Source organism: Anolis sagrei, chromosome 2, assembly GCF_037176765.1.
Source record: "Anolis sagrei isolate rAnoSag1 chromosome 2, rAnoSag1.mat, whole genome shotgun sequence".
Lineage (NCBI taxonomy): Eukaryota > Metazoa > Chordata > Lepidosauria > Squamata > Dactyloidae > Anolis > Anolis sagrei.
In genome coordinates, this window is record NC_090022.1 from 264,446,146 (window position 1) to 264,462,746 (window position 16,601).

General features: G+C 41.3%; 1 protein-coding gene across 2 annotated transcripts in view; it reads left to right on the plus strand.

Annotated features, from left to right (window-relative positions):
- Nucleotides 1-16,601, plus strand: part of IQGAP2 (IQ motif containing GTPase activating protein 2) — a 181,941-nt gene that overhangs the window by 91,819 nt on the left and 73,521 nt on the right. For both annotated transcript variants that reach the window (XM_060761637.2, XM_060761638.2), the window contains exons 3-5: nt 10,169-10,325; nt 12,323-12,400; nt 15,437-15,513. In XM_060761637.2, coding sequence (XP_060617620.2) covers nt 10,169-10,325; nt 12,323-12,400; nt 15,437-15,513 — 312 coding nt within the window. The remainder of the gene's footprint in view (nt 1-10,168; nt 10,326-12,322; nt 12,401-15,436; nt 15,514-16,601) is intronic.

Genomic DNA, 16,601 nt, shown 5'->3' on the forward strand with positions numbered 1-16,601 from the left:
CAGTTAACAACAGCAACAGACACAGACATTTGCTCAGGTATTCCAGAAAACCGAAGAACTGAATTTAATTTTGCTTTGCATTTGCTTGTCTTACTGAACATACTGCTGTTTTCTATTGTTTTATTGTTGAATGTTCTTCTTTGTTGTGTTGACTAGTATATTGCCCTTTGAACTTACGCCAAACATTGACTTATAAATTTTCTAAAATAAATGTAGGTGATGATCTTCAAATATAAAGCTGGGATGGTTATTTTTTTCTTAGTCAAAATTATGGCTGTCAACTTATTAAAAAAGGAATTAATTTTTGGGATATAATTAAGGTAGATTGGGGAGTGTGTGCCTGAAAGTAAATCTAATTAGGAATTTCAGGATTCCAGTAAAGGTAGATCCTGCTTCCACTTGAAAGAGGTCACCTGAAGTACAGGTATGCAACACATGTCATCTGAACCTACCTTTGTTAAGGGATTAGCTGTGGGTCTGTAACAACGAAATAGAGGAAATGGAGCTGTTTCCAATTCTGTAGATAGAACATATGCGTTCATGCATTGCCTTTAGTATGGTAAATAAGGTCTAGAACCTGGTGAAAGTATGACATTTGTAGCTTGTTATATTCTAAGAAGCAGTTACTGTATGTTGCATTTATTTTTTCAAAACATGAACTGCTATCTGAGAATGTTTAAGATGGTGAAAACTTTCAGAATATGCTATAACTGCATTTAGTTCCAGTCCGGAATGCTGCCATAATTTTTTGACAAAACAAATGAAGAATTTGAAGGAAAAAAAACCATTAAAGACAATGCAAACAAGATTTTAAGTGGAGAGCTCATCTTGATGACACTGAAGAGATCACGTATTAGAAACAAGCTTAGTCGTTACCATGACAAGATACTTGATCAGTGTTTCTTCCCCCACTCCAATAATTCACACAATTGAGCATCTATTTATCATTGTTCTTTTCCACTGGTGAGGATCACTGTTTAACCTTGCTGGAATCAAAACATGGTGCTCAGTGTATGAGCGACATTCTTGATTGCATAAATATTTATTTACGCATGTATGCAAATAATAATTTTACCTGTCCCATTTGGACACAGCTCTGTGTTGGGTTTTCGTAGGGAGTAGAAATATTAAATATGCATTCTACTTGGGTAAATTATTTTCTTGAACACTAATGTTTATTTTACCTTTTGTCGTACTAATGTTTTGAAGGAGATTTTTTCCTTTAGAGTGAAATTCTATACTATCCTTTTCAAAATTACTGCAAAGACTACTGTAGAGTGCAGGCATTGAAATAAATGTTAGGTGCCTAGCTTGTAAGTCACTCTACCACCCACCCACCCATTCACCTTCTGTTGCCATTCAGATCTTTTCTTATATATCAGGTGGCAACTCTTAACTGTGACAGAAGGCTGCAAGTCAGATTAAAAGATTTAAGACTATCAGTATAATTACAAGACACAGCTTTGGAATGTTTGTGGCTGAGAAGGGAGCCTCCAGGATAAATCCTGCCAAGTTGTGACAGTGACATAAATGAAGAATATGTGACTGATATTTATAGTAGAGTTAATTTGCACCGCACAGTACAATTGTATTTGAATAGCTACTGTCACATTTTAATCAGTTTTTGCTCTGCTGACTTTCTGTACAGCTGGACTTTAAAAAGTAAAACTGTTTCCTAGAAGAATTTGAAAATCCACAGGTGTCGAGACATATTTAATTCCTCCCTGTTTGTCTTTTTCAAAGTAAGCAGAAGACAAAATTGTCATATCATGTGTATACCTTTCCATATTAATAATATACATTTAAGCCCACTCTGGAATAAATCTGTACAGTCAGTATAAACAGGGTGAGTGGAATTGGCAAATAATAATTTCAGTGTAATAGCTTTTTGCTAGCTTAACAGACTTCATATTTGTAGGTGTTGAATACAGCCTAACATCTTGTATAATACAGCTTTTAGTGACATTGCTCAACATGTAGATTTATTATTTTGTAGCTTCTTGGAAAGCTTTCAAGATCATATTTCCTCAGTGAAAACAATTTTCACGTGTCATTTAATGGGTTCAAGAGTATCATATCTGATGGAAGTTATTTCATGAAACACTGACTTGCTAAACACTTGCCTTTTTCTGACAAGGAATTATCTGTGTCTGAAGAAATGTTTAAAAGTGGGGGAAATTGACCCCCCCCCCCCTGAACTGTGGTTTGGCTAGACATTGATTTATAATACTGGGGCAAAGGGTAGAGGTAAAATTATCTCTTTTTTATCATGGACAACTCCTCCATTTTCTCTCTTATCACACATGGTGAAGACTGAAGAGCTGTCTCTATTATTAAGAGTCTCTCATAACCCTATTTATTTGTTCCAAAGCATGCACTATTTTTCTGAGATCTTTGCCCCATCCTTCCTACAATATTTCTACTTTGTTTCCCTTTTCCTCTTCTGTAAGTCTTTGCAGTCTTGGGTCTCTATTAAATTACTTTCCTTGACCCTTTTCCTTCCTTACTGATACACTCTCTCTGTCCCCCACAATTACTACTCAAATTCCTCTACCCATTTCCTTCTTTTAATATCTCATTTTATTTTATTTCATTCATCTTATTTAAAATGCATGTAACAGCTTTTCTTTTTACAAAAAAGAAACAACATTAAGAACAATCACCGTAAACCCATCCAAAGAGGGGGGAAATAATGAGAGCCATAAACAACAGCACCAATTGGTTAAATACTTTGGTGAACAAACAAAAATTCCAGAAAACTGACCTACTATGCAAGAGTTAACAAAAATAAAAAATTCCCACACAATAAACCTGGGAAAGACTGGGTGTAGACTGACTGGTCAGTAAAGGGGAGATCTGTCCTTAAAAAGGCTGTTGTTGTAGTACTAGTTGTGTGCCTTCAAGTTGTTTCGTATTTATGGCAGCCCTATGACAAGGTTTTCTTCTGCGTGGTACTGTGAAATCCACACCTGTGGTATTTCCCTGCGTCCACGCAGCTGACTCGGATCTTTCTTGAAAGCTTTTCCTAATTAGGGACTCCAGCCCCGCCCATCTACTCCTAATAAAGCCAGGCAGTGGGGCTTGGAGCCTTAATTCCTTTTGTCCGCGAAAGCAGCAACAACTCGGTGTTCTCTCCTAAAACAACTATTGGTTTGACTCAAGGACTCCAGTTTGACTACTCTAACAGACAGCAATTCCAACTTTTGTTCTGGGACCTTTGTTTATCCTATTAGACAAACCCACTCCCTCCCTCTAAAAAACAAAAAAATGCCGTGTCCTCTGAGGCGCAGGCTTTTTTGCCTTTGGCAATGGGCAGTAACTTACCTTCTTTTTCTTCTGTTCCCCTCGCTCAGAAAGCAGGAGGGAAGAAGATTTTTACCAGCCTACCACCCCTTCCAGACCCAGGAACTGGTAGAGCTTGTGGCAACAAACTGCCACTGTGGCTTTGTGCCAATAACTTTGTTTTGGGTTGCAGCCACGCCTCTCAGCTGTCTCTGTTTTTTTAAGGACAGCTTGCTCTCACTGCCCGTGCTTTCTCTGCCCCATTTACCCCAGCAGGCAGTGGACGCTGCAACGATCCCTGCCATGCTTTTGCCCCCCTCAGGGGAGGGGAGGCTCAAGGCAGCCACGCCACCTGTGTGAGTGATGGCTAGCCAAGGCTTTGCCTCCACGCCCATGGCATATAACGCCTTGGAGGGGCCTTTGTGTTGCAACAATTCCTGCCATGCTTTTGCCCCCCTCAGGGGAGGGGAGGCTCAAGGCAGCCACGCCACCTATGTGAGTGATGGCTAGCCAAGGCTTTACCTCCACGCCCATGGCATATAACGCCTTGGAGGGGCCTTTGTGTTGCAACGATCCCTGCCATGCTTTTGCCCCCCTCAGGGGAGGGGAGGCTCTAGGCAGCCACGCCACCTGTGTGAGTGATGGCTAGCCAAGGCTTTACCTCCACGCCCATGGCATATAACGCCTTGGAGGGGCCTTCGGGTTGCAACAATTCCTGCCATGCTTTTGCCCCCCTCAGGGGAGGGGAGGCTCAAGGTAGCCACGCCACCTGTGTGAGTGATGGCTGCCAAGGCTTTGGGTCTAAGCCCATGGAATATAACTCCTTGGAGGGGCCTTCGGGCTACTATCCTCCCTCTGCGTCATGCTGCCTGGGAGCTTCAGTGACGGCTCAGACTGTAAGTACTGTGTCTTTTGGGCCCCATCTCCACTTGGCCCATGCCTCAACAGGTAGGTTGCTACTCTTTTGCATAGGCAAACTGCACCCTCCTCTCCTTTTCAAGGATTTGTAGTCCCTTCTTTTGGTTTTCAGGAGTTTATTAAAACTTTTTCCTAAGCTCATTCTGGTGCTTCCTTCAGCTGCAACCAGTCAATGAGTCTGATGTAGATTCTGACTCCTATGAGTAGCAGATTTCTCCTACTCTTGAGGAGGATTTTTCCATCCCAGCTTCCTTAGGGGATGTGTTACCTAATTTTTCCTCCTTGATTGCTTAGAGGATCTGCTTTTCTCAGTTGAGCAACAGCAGAAACAAGCTCCAAGTACAGTTCTCCCAGCACTTTCATATTCGCTTAAGCTTGGCGAAAAACAAAGGGCAACTCCTGTATCTGTGTCTGGAATTTCTAAGTTTGTAAATGCACTTTACTGCATACGCACCTCTTCAGCAGAGTGGTTAGTTAAGCCTACTAAACTGAACTTTATTGTGGTCAAAGTTGTTTAATCCACTGTGATAAGAAGATCCACCCCACTGCTAGCCTACTCACTTGCATGATTCATTACCATGCTTGTATGGCAGCCTATCAGGTGCTCTTGTGGCATAGCTCAGCACCTTATTTGGATCTTCTTCCCCTACAACATCAACAGATCCCAAGGGCTTTCTGTCAGTAGTATCTCACCTTAGCTTCTCATCACAATGCTACGGCTAAGCACAGCACCGATACAGTACTAAGGTTGCAGCAGCCATCCACCAGCATGTGTAGATCCTCTACCCTCTCCAAAGAAGGCAGAGCAATGGCGGGATAACTGCCCATGGCAGAACATAGCCTACTTCTAAGTTTGGCTTTTTACCACAATCTAGCCTAGATTGTGGTGGCCAGCCCCTCAGCTTAATTATCCAGGGGTGACAACAAACTAAAGGGAAGAAGTAGATCAGGGCCAATCGTTTTTTCGCATGCATTTTCTCTTCTTTCATAGCCTCCAACCCTTCAGCTCCAGTTTTTGGAGCTCCACCTCATCATTTTTAGATGCATGGCATTAGATCTCTTCTCACTCATGGGTGTTGGAGATTACAGAGCATGTTTATGCAATTGAATTTTTCAAACTGTCCCCAGTAGGGACTCTACGGGCCACTCCTCCTCCTGTGTTCTAGCAGGAGGTAATTACTTTGTTTCAAAAGGAGCAGTAGCTTCTTTACATCTTTCTATGTTTCCTTCTTTTTCCTTTTCCCCAGCTGTTTTTTGGTTTCCAATAAAGGCAGTGGGCTTTGGCCAGGTTTGGACCTTACAGGATTTTATGCATATATTGCATATTGCAAATTTCAGGTATTGTCATTACCAACCATCCTCCCTCTGTTATCCAGCAAGACATGGGTCAGGCTTTTTCATTTCAAGTTCTTCATTCTGGTATCTCCACAGCTCCACAGGTGTTACTAAGGAGATGGCTGTATGCCGGTTCATCCCTGGGTGCACGGGGTAGTACTTTACCCCTATATTTATGGCTGGTTGCTGGTGCACAGTCCTGTGAGTATCTACAGAGGAACATTCACTTTACTCTGTCTTTATAGCAGACGCTTGGTCTTTTTATCAACAAGGTAAAATCTCTTCTTCAGCCTATCCAAACAACCAATTCATTGGGCCTGTATTGGACTCTTGGCATGCAAGGGCCTATTTGCTAGCAGACAGGTTTCTGAATCTGCATTCATTAGCTCTTTGAGTCTGGCAGATGCCATACATCCATGCCAAGGATGTCCAGTGCTTTTTGGGACACATGGCATTCACCACAGCTGCCACTCCTGTCTCCTGTTTGCACCTTCGGCCTCTCCAGAATTGGTTTCTTCGGGCACTTCATCCCATGCAGGATGAGCCCAATGAATGTGTCATTGTCCCTCTAGCCATCCTCAGGTCTCTCAACTAGTGGACTCATCGCTCCAATCTCTGTGTGGGCGATGTTAGCAACCGACACTTCCCTCTCAGTGTGGTGAGCTCACCTTAAGGGTCACACCATCCATGGTCCTTAGGCGGCCATAGAGGGCATGGAGCACATCAACTATTTGGAGTTACTCGCAGTAGAAATGGCACTGCACCTTATCTCTCATTTGCTCATGGACAGTATTGTCCACCTTACTACCACCACCACGATTGTGATTTGCTTGCCCTCATCATCAGAATCTGGGACTGGTATACCATAACCATCAGTGCCATTCATCAAGAACTCTCTTGCTGGCTCCCTCAGTCAGACAGTTTATACTGACCGCTAATGGTCCCTTCCTCCTTCCCAGGCATGGGAACTCTTTGTCAGATGGCACTCCCCTTCTGGACTGGTTTGCCTCTCCCGCCAACATGAAGTGCCAATTCTTTGGAGCACGTCTTGCCTCCACCAGACAGGCTGTTGGGAGATGCCTTTCTCCTGGATTGGACATCCACCCTCCTGTACATCTTTCCACTATTGCCAGTGCTGTCCAGCGTGGTCTCTCGTCTTCAAGCAGAGCAGGTAGATTGCATTCTCATCACACCATGGTGGCCCCGCCAGCCATGGTTTGTCATTCTGCTCCAACTTGCAGGCAGCTGTTCCATTCAGTTGCCACTCAGGCCAGACTTGCTGGCTATGGGCAACAGCCCAGTCCCGTACTCCCAGGTCACTCAGTTCCGGTTGACGGCGTGGCAGCTCCAGCCTCAGCCCTCTCTCAACCAGTAAAGGGCATTTTGGACCTTGACCTGAGACCTGCCACTAAACATTGTTACATTTGTAAGTGGTGTCATTTTTGCATTTTTTTCACAAAAGCAAGGGGTTCAGCCTCTGTCTGCTTCCACTTCCCTCCTCCTGGATTTTTTGATCTCTCTGTCAGATTCAGGACTCTCATTATCATTCTTGAAGGTCAATCTGGCAAATATAGATTCGTTTAGAAGCGAGCATTCTCTTCCCTCTCCTTTATCCGATCCTCTTGTAAAGAGATTTCTGCAAGGCTTTACAAATTTCTGGCCCCAAGTAGGCCTGTGCCCCCTCTTGGAGGTTGGAGGTTGTTCTTTTCGCCCTTACGAAACCACCATTTGAGCCAATGGTCACTTCTGACATGTTCCATCTATCATGGAAAACGGCATTTTTAGTGCCTATTACTTTTGCTTGTCGCGCTAGCGAGCTTATGGCTCTTGAGTCGATAGTCCTTACCTGAAATTTCATAAGGATGTCATGCTGGGCACAGACATTTCCTTCTTACCTAAGGCAGCATCATAGTTTCATATGTCTCAGGACATTGTCCTTCCAACCTTATTTCCAAATCCTTCTACTCCCCTGGAGCAGTCTTTGCACCTTCTTGATGTGCGGAGGGCTCTTGCTTTTTATGTCCACCGCACAGCTCCATTACGGAAGTCCCTACGACTTTTTGTTAAGTACCGTAGGGATACTGTGGGCCTTCCTGTTTCTACCCAGAGGTGGCGGCCTGGATAGTTGCAGCTATCCGGCTAGTTTGCGAAATGGCAGGACTGGACTTACCTGTTCAGATCCATGCTCATTCCACTAGAACATTGGCACCCTCCATGGTTTTTTTGCACAGTGTACCTCTGCATGATATCTGTCGAGTGGCCATATGGTCACCACCGCATACTTTTGTCTCCCATTATAAATTGGATTTAGCTGCCAAGAAGGAGGCGGCTTTTGGGAGAGCAGTACTTTTTTCTGCACTAGCATGACACCCGCCATCCGTGGGACTGCTCGCTAGTCTACCACAGGTGTGGATTTCACAGTACCACGCAGAAGAAAGTAAGGTTGCTTACCTGTAATCATGTTTCTTCTAGTGGTAACTGTGAAATTCACACAACCCGCCCATCCTCCCCACATTCTGTCATGCCTTTTATCTCCGACTGTCTTTCGCGGTACGGAATTAAGGCTCCAAGCCCCACTGCCTGGCTTTATTAGGAGTAGATGGGCGGGGCTGGAGTCCCTAATTAGGAAAAGCTTTCAAGAAAGATCCGAGTCAGCTGCGTGGACGCAGGGAAATACCACAGGTGTGAATTTCACAGTTACCACTAGAAGAAACATGATTACAGGTAAGCAACCTTACTTTCTTTGCAAGAGTAATTTAGAATCATAGAATCAAAGAATCCTTGAGGTGGAAGAGATCTTATGGGCCATCAAGTCCAACCCCCTGCCAAGAAGCAGGAAAATCGCACTAAAAGTACCCCCAACAGATATCCATCTAGCCTCTGTTTAAAAGCCTCCAAAGAAGGAGCCTCCACCACACTCCAGGGCAGAGAGTTCCACTGCTGAACAGCTCTCACAGTCAGGAAGTTCTTCCTAATGTTCGGGTGGAATCTTCTTTCCTGTAGCATGCGGAAGCCATTGTTCCGTATCCTAGAGGAGGTTCTGATTTTTTTTCTTTGAGGCTGAAGGAGTGTTACTTGCCCAAAGTCACCCAATAGGTTTCTGTGTCCAAACAGGATTTCAGAAACCTGTTCTCAAGAACCATAATCCAGTACTTAAACCATTACACAAAGCTGGCTAGGAAAAGGTTGTAGCTAGCTGAAATCATGAATAAGAGTGCTTTCTCTTTATTGCAACATTTTATTGCAACTTTTGTACTGAATTATCACCATCTTATACAAAGACAGGTCTCCATACAGTGTGTTATGGTAATCATGGGTGTTTGTGTGTCATAAATAACAGTGGAACCCTCTAGTTTATTTAATCCTTGTTGATTTTGATAACAAGCAACTCAAGGCTTATGCTTTCCCCAGCAATTCAGCAATCTAGTGAGTTGAACCATAAGTACACCTTAGTTCAGTAGTTTTTCCAATCAACTATGCAACAGCCTAGAAGCACTACTGTCAAATCTATCATGGTTCCATTGAATTCCAGGAAAGGAGAAACAGCACATGCAGTCTCCATTGTATCCATTTTGATGGTTTTTGCTGTGTCTTGTATGTTCCACAAACATGGAAAAGGACCACAAACGTGTATTTCAGATTCTTTCAAGGGACTGGAAATAAGTAGGAGACCCATAATAGGTCAGTACACTTCACATTTAGAGCGTCTCAATGACTTTTGCTAATAAAGAAGCACCCGAATGAGCTTATTAATTCTGAAGACTTAATTATTCTCAGAAGCTTCAATCAGTCAACCAATCAATTACTTTATATGCTGACTTTTTAGCAAGTCTGATAATCAGTGTGGCTTAATTCATTCCCAGAACTTACTATCTCCTTCCTGCTGTGTTGTGTATTTCTGATGCAGTTCTAAACCTTTGTTTATGGTTTGTACATAATGCTTGTCAGACACACCCTTTCTCTCTCTCATACAGCCATGGTGAGATAAGAATCACACTTTCTTTTCCTTCAGTTGGCAGGCCTCCTCATTGATGTCTAACAGGGCAACTAAAATGTGTGGCAGGAGGTTGCATCTTATGGTCTCTTCCAACTCTATGATTCTTGCCAGTGAGAAAAAGCATCGTCATAAATCAGTCATGTAATGTCTGTGACAAGGGCAAGAAAATAGGTGACATTGAAATTTATTCCAAAAGCACTAAACTGTGTTATTAGCACCACAGTCTATATAGCTGAACTAAAGTGAAAATAAAGCATTATTCAGGTTGAGTATTTCTTAACCAAAAACATAGGGGTTTGGATTTTCAGATTTTGGAATACTATATTTGCATAAACAAACACAGTCAGAAATCCTGGAAATGGGGCCCAAGTCTAAACATGAAATGTATTTATGTTTTGTTTATCCCTTATACACATAGCCGGAAGGTAATTTCATACAACATCTATAATAATTTTGTGCAGGTTTGTGTACATTGAATCATTACAAAGCAAAATTTCCCTTTTCCCAGCCCCCCATGTGTACAATTTTGGATCTTTGTGTCTTTTGGATTTCTGCATTCTGCATTCATGATGCTCAACTTGTACCACTTTAAAGTTGCTTTGGTTACAGATTTTTTTTAATTATGTATATTTACAGGTGGATGGAAGTCTGTCTAGATGAAGAACTGCCACCTACTACAGAATTGGAAGAAGGATTAAGGAATGGTGTGTACCTTGCCAAGTTAGCAAAGTTTTTTGCACCAAAATTGGTCTCTGATAAGAAGATCTACGATGTGGAACAAACACGCTATAAGGTAAATGGTTGATTAACAGATGAGAGAGTAAATCTGTTGCTCTGTCTGTGATTGCTGCCTCAAATTGTACTGTATCAGCATGACAAGGGTGAGCACCAGGCTTGAGGAAGCTGTGGGTAGCAAGTAATCCTTTCCTCCTGTCATTCTATCCCATAGTAACCTTAGTAGGCAAAGTTGCAACTCAGCAGTGATGGATAAAGATGTAAGCCCTGTGTCAGAATGCCCAGCAACACTCCGAATTGTTCTGGGTTTTGTTTTTGTTTTTTAAAGCTTTATCCAATTTCCTTTGCAAAACCTAAAAACAATCATTAGTTAAATAGACAGATTTCGTATTTACAAATTTATTTCCATTGACAAAGATATAAAGGTACGGCATGTGGGTGTCCAGTTCCAGGTGTATTTTTTAAAAATCTGTGTCTTGTTAAATCTCTCAAGTTACTGGAAAGAGAAAAATTGCTGTCTTAAGAACCTCATTTCCTGCTGCTAAAATAATAAAACTGTAGATAAATGTCAGTGGATCATTGGCAGTCATCTGTTTTATACATGAGAAGTTAAAATCCGAGAATTCCCTGTAACACTTAAAGTTGAAACATTGGAACTTTTTTTTCTCCTGGTTTTTGGGATAAGGGACTTCTTTGCTTCACTTTTAGCTGTCTCAGTTGGTAACTACTTGACTCCTTTAATGCTCAAATAAACAGCAGGAGTTCATTAAAAACAAGCACTTTATCAGCTCTTTAAATATGACTGAGCAGCACACAAAAGTGTAAAAATACAACAAAACATATACGGCACAGCAAACAATCAAATATATAGTTGGAATCTGTACTAAAAAGCATGGAAAATTTAATGTTTGCTTGTGACCACCAGAACAGAAATAAGAATGACATCAAATGAATTTCTCTGGGGAGGAAGTTCCAACTAAAAAAGCTATTCCCCAGGTCACTGCCCATCTTGTTTCAGGTAATTTGGTAGAATTATTGTACTTCCGCTGTTTTGGTTGTGGTTCTCAACCTGTGGGTCCCCAGATATTTTGGCCTTCAACTCCCAAAAAATTCTAACAGATGGCTGGGATTTCTGGGAGTTGCAGGAAACCCTCCCCCCCCCCCCCAAAAAAAACCCTCGGAATTCACAAGTTGAAAACCACTGAAGAGCCTCAAGTAGGCTCCCATATTTCTCAGCTGGCTGCAATCATTGTTTTTGGGTCACATGTATGGGAGCGGTTTCAGAGGCTAAGCTTTGGACCTGAGGATAATAGAATAACCGAAAGTCTACAAAGAAGATACTAATTGGTCCTTCCCAAGTGTGCATTTTGTAGACAGGTGCTTAGGAAACTAGATGAATTACTACTAAATCATGATTTCCGCCCTGGAGGTCAGTAGAAATCTGAATTATAAAATTATGATTTAGTTATTCTTATATTTAAAAAACCTTGTATCAGTGAACCACATTAGTGAAAAATCTTGTATCAGTGAACTGATGTGGTAAATCTTGAGACTTAAGCAGGTAAGGTGAACAATGTCTAAATGAGATGGATTTAATAAGTACACGGTTTCATTTTATAGGGGTTTTTTTTTTTTTGGAAATACAGTTTGAGGATGAGTTGATCAGTAGATTGAATATTTCTGTTCCCTTAATAAATGTCAAATTCTGTGAAACGGATTTAGTTGTTTAGAAATTATATATTTAATTATCTAGATAATTTTCAAAACTCCTTATATAGGGAAGGCTTAGAAATCTAGATACCATTAGATTGGAGACTGGAGAAGATTGTATATATTTTAATTTTGAAGGAGAGGACATTTTAGCAGGAATTGTCTATAGTGCAACCAGATTATAAGCAACACCTATTTATGTGCTCACTTTTATACGACCATAAAAAATTACAGAAACCACCTCCATTTTTCATATTGGTGATCCTATATATGGAGATAATGAAATAACTGAGGAATCTTTTCTTTTTCTGTTACTCTCCACTCTTTTTCTTTTTCCTTTGCTAGCGGTCAGGTCTTCATTTCCGTCACACAGACAACACGGTACAGTGGTTGCGGGCAATGGAGTCAATTGGCTTACCTAAAGTAAGTATTTGAATCTTGATGATGCTGTGCCCACATTGTTAAAATGTTTGTTAAATCAGCTCCAATTACTGCAAGTTAAATCAAGGGGTTCCTCTTTCTCGGGGTTGTCTACACTGACTTGCCATGGCTTTCTAAGAGGTGCTGCAGTTTGAACCGGACACCCATTTACATGCAAATTACAACCCTTCCTAATTTGGAGATGATGCAAAACCTTTACTACAAACTAGAGCTTGAATAATTTACATTTTTGGTTTGCAGCCCCTAGAATCCAGTGGCCATGGATTTTGGGAGTTGGGATTGAAAAAGTATCACTTTGAAATTCTGCTACCAATTAGCAGGAAAGCTGGAAGAGAAAAAGAATTTGTATTCTGCCCCTTGTGTTTTGCAAAGGCAGCTGGTACAATGCAGAACAGGAGGAAGCTCTCGTGTTTTCCAGCTGGCATCAGTTGGTGCTATTAGGTCAAGCAGCTCACGAATATTTCAGAGACCTGGCATTGAGGCTGGGAACAACTGGACAATGCCAAAGACACAGAAGAAAGAATTACTTGGCATTTCCCCAGTATAAGGTTAAAAGCCAATCTGTAACCAGCAAGCTTACAACACTGGTGACAGACACATGAATTAGTATGCCATGCTTACAAATTTGATTCCCTCTGACTTCTTTCAAATCCATTGCTTGTTGTCCACCATTTTTGGACTTCCAAGGCAGCTGCCCAGAACTCAGTGCAATATAATGTTTCCGTAGCACAGAACTTCATCATCTCAGAGCTTAAATAACTTGCTTTATTTAGTGCACTGGCCCTATTGGCTGGAGAATTCTGGAAATCATCGGCCAAAAAGTTATTTTTAAAAAGCTGTTTTACCTGTTTACCCTTCTTTCACCTTTCTTTATATATTTTTTTTTCTTAAGGAACTCCCAGTAGGATTTAATACCAGTGTTTAATACTTATACAAATTGCCAACAGGTGTTTCACAAGGTTTGGTTTTTTTTTCTCCTTCATAAGCTCCCAGAAATATTTCATAAACAGCTTATTCATTTCTATATTGTTTTTAGCGGGGTTTTTTTTACACACCAGAAATATTTAGTAGGTTTTTCTTTCAGTAACTTGACTATGGACTATAGAAGTAGCTCTGAAATTTAAAATTTTCTCGACTCTCTTTATTTTTCTGAACTAATTTTCTAACCAAATTAAAAGGTGGGATAGACCTTTCTGTTGGCAGGTTGTTGTTTGCAATCAACACAACTTCGACTTAAGGTAATCCAATGAGTGAGAAACCTTCAAGAGCCCCAGCCATGAAAAGGCCTTGCAGACTTAAAGACATGTTTTCCTTGATAGAACCAATACCCCGTTGTTGTGTGGTCTCCCACTCTTCCTACCATCTTTGCAAGCAATAGGGCAAAGTAAATAGGTGCAATGTGCAAGGGGGATAAGAGCCCAAAATCTACCCAAGCCAGATGGGTCTCTAGGAACAAATTTAGCCCTAACCCCAATGAGCAGCTCAAAGTATTTTGCAGCCTGAAGCAAAGGGCAAGATGACCCACTTCCTTTCATTCCACATTGAGTAGCCAACCACACAGATAACTGAATCTTTAATGTTGATCAGTATTCCCTAATGCATTTGAGAGTAGCGGAATAAGTTAGGGCAGATATGTAGTTGTGAGTCTGTGGACTGGTACTGCCTGTGGTGAGCATCCAGGAAAAAAAATCACTTGTACACCAAGGGACACAAATGTGCTGTCACATTAGGAAAAACATTCATAGGTGCTCCCCCATTAGATAGCCTGGACAATAGGGCAGGCCACATAATGCATACAACCTTTTCTTTTAAATTCCTTCAATGCTGTTCGCAGCTCTGACTGCTTGCAATCTGCTCAAAAAGTGATTTTATTTATCGTGTCAAAAGCAAATTGCGAATACAGTTATAATGTATAGAAATACCACAAACAAATTTTAAAACTTGGCATTATGCTAAATTTCCTTTGACCAGAAACTGGACACTTGGAGTGCCTCTGGTGTCACTGTAAAAAAGTCCTCCATTGTACATGTGGCAGGGCTGAGGCTGCATTGTAATAGGTGGTCTGTGGTTTGCTCTTAACATTTGCATGATTTAGACTCCACTTTGTAGCCCCATTTCTTAAGTTTGGCTCTGCATCTCGTGGTACCAGAGTGCAGTCTGTTCAGCACCTTCCAAGTCACCCAGTCTTCTGTGTGCCCAGCAGGGAGTTTCTCATCTGGTATCAGCCACTGATTGATATTTCAGGTTTTGATCTGCCACTTTTGGACTCTCTCTTGCTGAGATGTTCTTGTGAGTATCTTTATAGATCTTAGGAAGCTGTTTCTTGATTTAAGGCATTGGCATGCTGGCTGATATCCGAACAGAGGATGGGCTGGAGATGTCAATGCCTTGGTCCTTTCAGTACAGGCTGCTACTTCCCGACAGATGTCAGATGGTGCAATACCAGCTAAACAGTATAATTTATCCAGTGGTGTAGGGCGTAGACACCCTGTGATAATGCACCATGTCTCATTTAGAGCCACATCCACTGTTTTAACATGGTGAGATGTATTCCACACTGAGCATGCGTATTCAGCAACAGTAGTACAAATGAAGCAATAGAAGTCACAAGGTACATTGTGTGAGCAGACCAACTCATACATCCATGAGCTATTTATTTGTAGACAATGATGAGTTCAACAATGCATATAATTCTGACATACTACATTACATTCAGATGGATTCAGGCTGCATCCAATGCACAGATATATTAAAGTTAGTCCCACTTTGCTTAGTGTCATTAATTTCTGTGTAGAAATGTATATGGCTGCACTGTATAGGATTATACTGTCAGGTTATTGGACAACTACCAGATTCGGAATGCTTTGGAAAATCCAGCATCATTAATTAGGCAGTTTCAGCTGAGCTGGCTTTTGAATTGTTTCTCTGTGTCAAAATACAACATGAATCCAGTCTGCTGGTCTATGAAACGTTTGTTTATTGAAATAATAATTGATGGTGTGTTTTTCCCTCATTCAGATATTCTACCCAGAAACCACAGATGTATATGATAGGAAGAACATACCTCGAATGATATATTGCATTCATGCACTAAGGTAAAATTTAGACCAGACTTGAACATAAATCTTCTTCCCACCCCTGAATCTACTTCCTTTTTACAGCAAGTAGTTTACAGGTTATGAAGGTAACGTGGCTATTAAAAATTGATGTTGTGTAAATACCAGAAGCAACATTTTAAAGAACAAGTGACCTGCATGTGCACAGTTCTCTGTATCGAAGAACATGTGAGAAACCATTTTTCAAACGGTTTCTCACATTTGAAAAATGTGAATTAAGAAAACAGCCAGACTTCAGGAATAGGAAAGGTCTACATTTTTGCTTTTATAAATATAAAAGCACTAAAAATCCACTGTACATTATGATATGTTCTAGTATTAGATGTTACTTTTACACTTGCACTGATATAAAATGTGTGTTTGCTACAGCATTATGTGACTTTTGTTGTTTATTCGTTCAGTCGTTTCCGACTCTTCATGACCTCATGGACCAGCCCATGCCAGAGCTCCCTGTCGGCTGTCACCATCCCCAGCTCCTTCAAAGTCAGTCCAGTCACTTCAAGGATGCCATCCATCCATCTTGCCCTTGGTCGGCCCCTCTTCCTTTTTCCTTCCATTTTCCCCAGGATCATTGTCTTCTCTAAGCTTTCCTGTCTCATCATGATGTGGCCAAAATGCTTCATCTTGGCCTCTACTATCCTTCCCTCCAATGAGCAGTCGGGCTTTATTTCCTGAAGTATGGACTGGTTGGATCTTCTGTTGGATCTTATGTGACTAGCCAGATTATAAAATGATAGACATCTGTTCTACATTGCTATTGTGCCCCCCCCCCCCCAAGATTATGTAACACATTGTCTATGCACAAAGTTTTTTCAGAATTGTAGTCACAATCATGCGTTTCCTTTAAGAGCATCCTATGAGTAATAGATCTTGTAATTTGTAGGCCCTCCGATAATTTTGAATTAAAGTCCCATCACTCCCATCCAGCATATCCAATGGCGAAGGATAATGTTACCTGCAATCCAACATCATCAAGAGCAATACTGCTCAAAGTAGTGGTCTCTTAACTAGTGTCAGTCCATGAGTGATGTCTGCAAGCTGTCAGCTACCAGTCGCTATCAAGTTTT